We start from the raw sequence: 9,542 nt of genomic DNA on the forward strand, positions 1-9,542 counted from the left end.
CGGATTCCTCTTTTTGTAAGGAGTTGGTTTCGCAGCGTGTGTCGAAGACTGTTGTGTTGATGGATGGTGTAGCTAAGCTTAATGATCCCCAGTGTGAGTTGTTGCTTCTTCGTGCGTGTACTGGAGTCTCTAAACTCATCTTTTTGAAGCGGCCCAATTATCCTTTGATGTGGCTCTTCGGGCTTCTTTAGAGCGTATCGTGACTGCTTCGGGACCTGGGTTCGGTGACTGGCAATGGCGTCTTGCCACCTTGCCTTATTCTTATGGAGGATTGGGTGTTTATTCAGCTGGTGATGTTCGGCATTATGCTTTTCTTGCATCCCGTTTGCAGTCTTCTGGTTTGCAGGATTCGCTTCTTCGGCTTTCAGGTGTTGATGGTCGGGGACCGGCCTTCGATGATGCTCTTGGTCTTTTCAATAGGACCGTGGATACCGACCTTATGAGTAGCCCTAGTGAGATCGCTGCCCCCACACTCATGAAGAAATTGGCAGACATATATTTCACGAAGGTTACTGCTGATGCGGTATCCGCTTACTCCTTATCTTCACGTCATGTTGCCTTATGGAAATCACAGCAGGGGGATCACTCCTCAGCTTGGTTGCGGGCAGTCCCCATCTCAGGTTTAGGCCAGACTATGAACGGTAAGACTTCTCGTTCGGTTCTTTGCTATCGGTTGGGTATTCCGTTGTTCTCTGATTCGACGCCGTGTTCTGCTTGCTCTCGGGTTTTTGATGGGGACATTTATGGGGATCATGCCGTGTCTTGTGCTGGGATTGTGGGTATCAAACATCGACATAATGTTGTTCGTGATACCCTTTTGGATATTTGCTATCGGTCGGGGATTTCTGCTCGCAAGGAGGTTGATGTTGGGCTGACTAGTGAGGGTGATGGAGCTCTTCGTCCTGCAGATACATTGCTTTATTCATGGGATGGCGGTCTAGATGTGTGTGTTGACTTGACTGGGTCTTCCCCTATGACGCAATCGGGGTTGTCAGGCTTCGTTCCGGGTCGGGTTGTGGCGGTTGCAGCGCAGCGGAAGCTGGATAAGTATGCGGCACGTTGTAGGGCTTTGGGTTACGGTTTCTTTCCTTTTTCCTTCTCTTCTTTTGGGGAATTAGAGAAAGGGGCTGTTTCTTTGCTGAAGCGGGTCCAGACGTACTCCAGGGCTCAAGACATTGGGGCACGGGCAGCTGCCCACATTTTCAGCAGGATCGGGTTCGCCATCGCTAGAGGAGTGGGGGCCCAGATTGTATCTCGGCTCCCCTCCAACTTCTTGTAGTCTACTTGATCTTTGTAGCTTGTTAAGCTTGTAACGTTTTGATGTTTTCTCATAAAAAAATAATAATAATAATAATAATAATAATAATAATAATAATAATAATAATAGTCCAAATTCAGCATGAATTCCTAATTAATTGGAACTAGTCTATGCCCTGTCCTAATCCACATAATTTTTACCATGTTATAAAATTACGCATTAAATTATACGAAGTATATATAAAAGAATTAATTCGTGTAGTGGGGTAGTAAGAATATAAAGTAGTTATGATACTGATAAATCAAGGATTGATGTTTTTTTGAAGGTAAATTAGTTCATTAATAAAATAGTCATACGACATTTACAATAGAAATCAAAACTAATAAATACAAACCAAGTTGGATCAAACGAAATTCTAATCCGGCAAAATCATGATCGTTGTGGATGAAATCTGACAATGATGAATACCCTCTTTTACATCGCTGTTTGATACAACCTTCAACGAGGGGTCTTTCGATCTGTTGTAGCTTTGGGATCGAATTAAATTCGATGTAATTGATTGTATGCTTAGAACTGACATCCGTTGTAACATCGCACAAATCTTCATCAATGAATCTACTTTTCCTGCGAAATAAAAAACGTTGTCCCAAACTCACACAAGGAGAGAGATAAAACCCAATAAATAGGTAGAGATAACCCAATAAATGAGTAAAAAAAACTCTGCAATAGAGAGAAAATGGAGTTTTTATTCTAAACATAAAATCAAAACTTCAAGGATTGATGTTAGATACTCCATACATTGTAAAAATGGATTAAAATGTTGCAATTACAATGTTGGTACCTAGCTAAGACAAAATGTCGTGTTGAAATAAAGTAACTAATAGTTAATCGTTTCAATTTTTTTTTATATCATGTTATAACCGAGTTTCCATATTCGTTGACTAAATGTCTACACAATAATATTCCTTCCGTACGTAGTAATATTCCTATTGCAATCATTTTGAAGGTTGCTGTTTTTGTTTTCTCAATATGTTTGATTTCATCCGAAATTTCCGCTTAGTCCATAAATTATTAATATTAGTTGATGACACGTGGTACAAGTTATTCGGAACCGTGCAAGTAAATTTGGTTTCTCAAAATTAAAGCAAATAAAGGTAATCCGGATATAATATTTAATAAGTTCTTCATAATTATGTCTTATACTTCCGAGTCTTTATAATCTCCCAAATTATTAAATCTAAAAGTTATACTTCGTTAATTTTTTTTACCAAATGATCCTTATAATGCGTATATTTTTATATTCCGTATTACACGTACTGTTTATCATCCAAATTTATGAAATCTTATATATATTCGATTTACAGTATGTTGCTTTAATTGTGTGGTTTTGATTAAGATTGTGATTTGTTGGAGATTGAACGGAAGGTTTTGAAAGATAAATTTACCGTGTAATATATTTTAAAAAATCTTACTAAACAAAATTTCCCATTTAAAAGTTATTTTATTAGGATTTTTTATTTTGTGATTTTGTTGAAGATCGAACGTATAATGGAGATTGAAATTACATTATTTCTTCTCTATTGTGTATAGCGTGTATAATTTTTTACGTGTTCTTTTTATATATATAGTAAGCTACGGAGTACATACTTATTTTAGGTTTATTTCAAAAATTATATTATTTCTTCTTAAATGTTGATTTTTGTAAGGTTTATTTAGTTATTTAGGATACTTTGACATTTAAGTTATGTTGTAAATATTTAAGATAGTTTTTCATTTTTTATCTTGTTTGATTGGTGCGTGATTGGAGATGTGGATTGATTGCTTGCCTTTTGAGTGGGTTTGACGTGACATGGCTAGGAGGAGAGTATTTGAGGTTTGCTCACATCTCAATCACTTTGCTTAAATTATATAGATATTATATGCTACGCCTATATATATGTCGAAAACTCAAAAAGAAAAAGAAAAAAAACAACTAGTAATTAATCGCGTTTACATATACCTAGACCTGACAAACGGGTCGTTTGGATCGGATTCGGGTCGGGTCAATTCGGGTTATTTTTCCCCGGGTCGGTTTCGGGTATCGGTCGGGTCAATTTCGGGTTTCGGGTCACTTCGGTTTTTATAATCGGGTCGGGTCTGGTTCGGGTCAAAATTTCGGGTCAATATCGGATCGGGTCGTATCAGATCGGTCCATATCGGATCGGATTTTTCGGGTTATATCGGATTTTTCGGGTTAGATCAAGTTTTTCGGGTTGGAACAGATTTTTCGGGTTTTGAGTTTTGATAAGGTTATTTTTGTTTATTTTTGGTGGTCAAACACTATTATTATTATTTATAATGTTATTATTATTAAAAAAAAAAAAAATTAAGGGTTTAGACTTAAGCGTATACGGTTCGAAGCTTAATGGTTTATGGTATGAGAGTTATAGTAAACAATACTCCGAACACGAGACTAGTTCTACTATTAATTTACGATCGAGAAAACGAGACTTGAGACATGTACAAATATAATACTCCCTAATTACTCTAGTATAACTTTTGGACATAATATTTTGATATAAGCTACTTAGAATAGAACATTGCCTATGACTTTGACCATTTGCTTAGTTAGTTAGTTACTTATCAATTTTTATCTGATAAGTTATATTCCATGTCAAAATGGAAGTCTTGAATTTTTGAAGATATATGATTTTTAAATCTATTTTACCATGTGCTAGTGTTGGTTTTATTTCCATTATTTTCTTATCATTTGTTAAATGATCTTATTTATATGAGCCAAAAAGAAGATAAGAATTACCAAACTAACATATCATTATTCTATGTTAATTTTTTTACATTGACACTATCATAATATTGAAACCTTTTCCCTATAGCACAAAAGAGTATAAATTAATAAAAGGATGATAATAATAATAATAATAATAATAATAATAATAATAAATTAAATAATTATAATATGAAAAGCTAAAAAGAACTTATATTTAAACTAATTGGTAAATTTTAGTTGTTTTTCGTTCGGGTCGGTTTTAGATTTTCGGTTCGGATCTGTTCGGGTTGATTTAAAATTTACAGTTATTTTCGGTTCAGGTTAATTTGGTGTCGGGTGAAGATCGGTTCGGGTACTTCGGTTCGGGTCGTTCGGGTTTCGGGTCGGGTCTATTCGGTTTTCGGGTTAATTTCGGGTCGTTACTTCGGATCAATTTCGGGTTACAGATCGGGTCAATCGGATCGGTTTTTCGAGCCCGGGTCAGTTTTGCCAGGTCTACATATACCCTTACTGAATTTCCAGCCAGCTTCGTAAGTGACTCTCATTGAACGTGAGGGGGGATTATACGGAAAATTCCCATCTCCAAAAAGCTCGTAATGTGGTTTGAAATTATGAGGTCAAACCTTTACCGCTAAGTCTGAATATACTACTAATGAACAACCTAACTATAGTATGTAACTAGTATAGTACCCGTGCGATGCACGATTTATGATATGAATATTAAATTTGCATATCTAAACTTTTACTAAACTATAGCTATAAACAATTATCATCAACAAATCTTATTGAGATAATGCAAAAGAGGCAAATCACGGTTTGTAATCTAAATATAAATTTATATGAAGTCTAAACTATAATGGTATACAATAATAATCAAAATAGAGGTTATAGATATTCTCCTAATTAAAATTAATGATGGATAATTTCGTTATTGCCCTATTAGTCGTCTTACTTGTTAAAAAAATAAAACAAAAAAAGGTACATGGACAAAATTATATTCATCTTAATTCACCACTTGTCTCAAAAATAAAACAAAAACATCCACCATTCCCTTCGATAGTCATATCTACTTAATACTCGCCTCATTTGCCACATTATTTGACCACTTAACACGTAACCTCACCATTTACTTTATTTAGCTAGAGATCACTTTGAGGCGAGGTGCGACCTTTACATATATCGTACCCGCCTAAAAAAATTCATCCCCGTCCCACCACCAGTGATAAGAACAATAGCCACCCCTGCCAATCCCCGTCTCGAGGGGGAAAACAAAATTCATCCCTACTCCACCACCCACCAGCGCATCCACACCCACCTCAAACCCTCCCCTAGACTCACTATTTTTTCAGTAAGAGAGTTTGAATTTTAAATCTTTTTTCTAGAGTATTCGACAATTCGGTTATCTGATTAGAGTAATTGAGTAAATAAACAAAATTTATACTACATAATATGTAGGATAGTATTCTATCCGTCTCAATTTAATTGTCACATTAAGTTTTCACGAAGTTTTATACGATATGTAGATTTTGGCTTATCTATTATATTCAAACACAAAAGTATTTTAATTGAATGAGAGTATAAGTGATACCTTAATTTTTAATAGTGAGAAGAGAGAGGTAATATATTAGTGAGTTCATACCATAAAAGAAGTGGAGAATGAAAATTAAATTGTGCGATCGAAAAAAGAATTAGAAAGTGTGACGATTAAATTAGAATAGAATCAGTAGTAAAAAAAATATTGATATATTTATAATGAATAAGATGAAGGATAATCAAGGAAGGCAGGTCCAATATAAAATTCATCACCGCCTCATCGCCCGTGTGGAGTACATTTTTTTAACCCCATTACCCACCAAAACTATCATCCACCCCCGCTAGGCCATGAGACGAATCCGCGAGGGATCTCCCAAACAACCCGCCCGCTAACAATCTAACATCCCTATATTCAGTAGATAATTTACTTTATTTTTCACCTAACTTTTGAATAAATTGACATATGCTGATTTCAGGGTATTAAAACTGATTATGTTGATAAAATAATTTTAAAAAGTGACATACATAATTTGGATTTATTGAGTGTCTTCAAATCCAATAAATTTAAACTCGCTCCATCACCAGGGTGGGTACTTGATATCCTTAAACCCGCTCATCAACACAAAATCTCTATTTATTAATCAATCATCAATGTCTATCTTCGTCGTTAGCCCAACCTAAAACCAAAATCGTCCGATCATAAAGTGTGATGCACGGTTTACATATCAAAATGTTAAATTTGCACGAAAATTTATATATAAGTGATATTGAAATCCTTTACATTAACATATTCAAAATATTTATGTTGTTGCAAACATATTAATACATATTAATTTTTATTACAATACTACCACCATTTTTAAATAGTTGCACAATTTTAACTATTTTTTTTAGTTTGAGATGAATCTCAACATTAATTTTAATCTAAGTTTTTTTAGAAAATTTTATCATAAGTTTATTTATTGATTATTTCCTTAATTTCTTATTTTTCTAAATTTTCAATTAAACTTATTTACTTTGCTTTTTTTTTTTAAGTCTATTCCTTAAATAAATAATTACTTTCTTAACAATATGATTTTGTTTTAGATGACAATTTTATTGAATGAAATTTATAATCAATTATTTTCTTAATTAGCTTCATTCACAGTCAATTATAATTAATAGTCAATTCAAAATTTACTTGAGTGCATGCATATTAGGTTCTTGCATTTTTTTTTTTGTCAGATTGCATGTCATTTGAAATTTATTTTTCGTTCTAAATTGCGGAATTAAGAGATAAATTAAGAATTTTATTCCCTTAATTATTTAAACTGTAATTTTGACTCTTAAAGCATTAGTATTATCAAGTTTTAGAAGAAAACAAAAATGTAATACGCATTAATTTTATCTAACTTTTGTCAACAATCAAAATCTCACAATCTCCGGCTTTAATTTCTAAAATTTTGCAAGGGGTCATCTCAGGGACACCATATATAGTGAATATACATGTAATACATGAGATATTTTATATACATTTTTTATAATATTTTATGAAAAGGATTATTGGAACATGAAATATTTTTATCTCAAAGGTTATCGCAAGTGTACAAGTAGATTAGCATATATTGTACTCCTTATACTTCATAACATGGAAAAGAGATGAAGTATATGAGTATATAAAAGTTTTCTTATTTTAATCAAGTTTCATAAACTATTTTTTTGGCAAATATTGTTGCAATTTTAAACAATGTTATGCTAAAGATTAGCGGCTATTTATGGCTAAGATAAAACAATATCATTTCATTTGTAATTTTCCATAATAAATTTGACTCATTTTCGCAATCAATTTACAGATTATGTAATAGATATTTTTATACGTATATGTAAATCTCAGTCCTATTTTTTGGGAAGTTATTCACAAATTACGTGATATTATTGGTATTTGAAAATTTTGTTGCTTTAATTTTTTTATTAAACTTAACTATTTATATTAAAAGAGAGGCGAATCATGTAATGACATTTGTCATCACCACATTGATTTCTCTCTTTTAGTATAATATATAGATAGATGTCATACTTCGTAATTCTTCGTATTCCTGGGAAATAATCATTAGAATTTATGTTAATATATTCTACCACTAATTACACCAATAATCTAAAAAGGATTTGTTAATCCTCAAAAAAGAAATTATAAAAAAGTAATTGTTCTCCGTATATCACTTCATCATCTCCATGCTTCTATAGTCCAAAGCACTCAATCCCAAGAAATCATAACAAATACTGCTACCATTATTACTGCAACCAACCATATTAATACTTTGACTGCAATTACAATCCTGTTGACTTTTTTCCAACCCTAAACTGCAACTAAAGCAAATCCTTGTCCCTGTTTTCATCTCTGAATTCTGCTGTTGTTGTTGTTGATAAGGTGGGCTGATTTTCAAATCAAGGTTCAAATCTGGGCATCTCTCTGTTTTTCTTCTGGGTTGATGTTCTTGTAATTGTTGATTATTATTATTATTATTAAAAATCTCATCTTTTAATCCAAAAACTTCCTCTTTCTTGGGAATTGTGATTGGAGCAGAGAATGAGATAGTTGTTGTTGTTGAGTTATTGGGTGTTGTTGCTGTTGCTGTTGCTGGTGAAGATTCTGGATTTGATGCAGCTTCATTCATTGATCTATGTGAAACAGGGTCAATTCCCCTGTTTATAAGCTTTCTTTTGATGTGTGTGTTCCAATAATTCTTTATCTCATTATCTGTTCTTCCTGGTAATCTTCCTGCTATCAACGACCACCTATTTCACACACACATCAAATTTTCATTAGTTTCTCCAAATGGGTTTCAAGGTTTTCTACCAAAAATTCAAACTTTGACATTTTCTGCCTATCTATCTATGTTTTAACAATTTCAACAAAAGTTTTGGTATGAATGAACAATAAGGGCACTACAATTTACAAATAGCTGAGTGTGATTGAACCTGTAACAATCTTCGACTAAATTATTTTACAATTTCAACAAAAGTTTGGGTTTGAATGAACTATATGGGCATTATAATTTACAAACAGGTGAGTGGGATATGAACCTGTAACTCTACGAACGTATGACTTATCATACATATGCACTCAGTCTAGTATAAAAACTCCGAACTGAATTGTTTCAAAAAATGGTGGGGTAAAGGGGAAATTTTTCTAATTTTATCCAAGTTTTGTTCCATATGATCATGGGTGAATGTTTTCATTGTAGGGTGAAAAGAGGGAAAATAAATTAAAAGATGGAGAAATAGAACTTACTTGTTACCAAGAAGACTATGCAACTTGATGATGAGTTCATCTTCTTCTTCAGTAAAATTACCCCTCTTCAAATCAGGGCGGAGGTAATTAATCCACCGGAGACGGCAACTTTTACCGCACCGGAGAAGTCCGGCGGCTTTAGGAAGAGAACGCCAACAACCTTCACCATGAGCCTTAATGTATGCAACCAACCTATCATCTTCTTCTTTTGTCCATGCTCCTTTGTTTGTGTGAGCTTTCTCACAACAAGGGGACCTCCCCATTTTGTTTACTAATTAATTAATTAATTAATCAATTCTTTTTTGTTATTTTGGGAAATTATCAATCTTAAGATTGTTTGAGAAAAATAAAATACAAGGGGATTTGTTAAATTTTGTTATTTTTAGTTGGATTGGATTTTTTTTTTTTTTTTGGGGGTGTTATGATGATGAGCAAAGCTAATTTTAGGGAGTTGGGTGAAACAACAAAGCTGACCCCTTTTGAGGAATTGAAGGGGTTTTTATAGGGTATTGATTTGGATAGAGAGAGAAAGTTTAGAGAAAGAAAGAACTTCTAGATGTGAGTTGGTGAGACAGGTTAGAGGGAGAGTGGCTGGTAGGGTTACTCTTTTGATGATTTTATTAATTTCATTTCATAATTCCTAATTTACTTAACAAATAAGGAGTATATATTTAGGTTAGAAATTAGAGTGAAAAAGAGTCATTAATTAGAGG

At 33.2% G+C, this 9,542-nt stretch overlaps 1 protein-coding gene across 1 annotated transcript; it reads right to left on the reverse strand.

Moving 5' to 3' along the window:
• Positions 1–7,605: 7,605 nt before the first annotated feature.
• Positions 7,606–9,305, reverse strand: LOC110778433 (myb-related protein 308). The gene is made up of 2 exons (XM_021982990.2): positions 8,830–9,305; positions 7,606–8,333 (listed from the first exon to the last, which is right to left on the reverse strand). The coding sequence occupies exons 1-2, from the start codon at positions 9,090–9,092 to the stop codon at positions 7,754–7,756; spliced, it is 843 nt and encodes a 280-aa protein (XP_021838682.1). The 5' UTR covers positions 9,093–9,305; the 3' UTR covers positions 7,606–7,753.
• Between the last annotated feature and the right edge of the window lie 237 nt (positions 9,306–9,542).

Source organism: Spinacia oleracea, chromosome 4, assembly GCF_020520425.1.
Source record: "Spinacia oleracea cultivar Varoflay chromosome 4, BTI_SOV_V1, whole genome shotgun sequence".
Classification (NCBI taxonomy): Eukaryota; Viridiplantae; Streptophyta; class Magnoliopsida; order Caryophyllales; family Amaranthaceae; genus Spinacia; species Spinacia oleracea.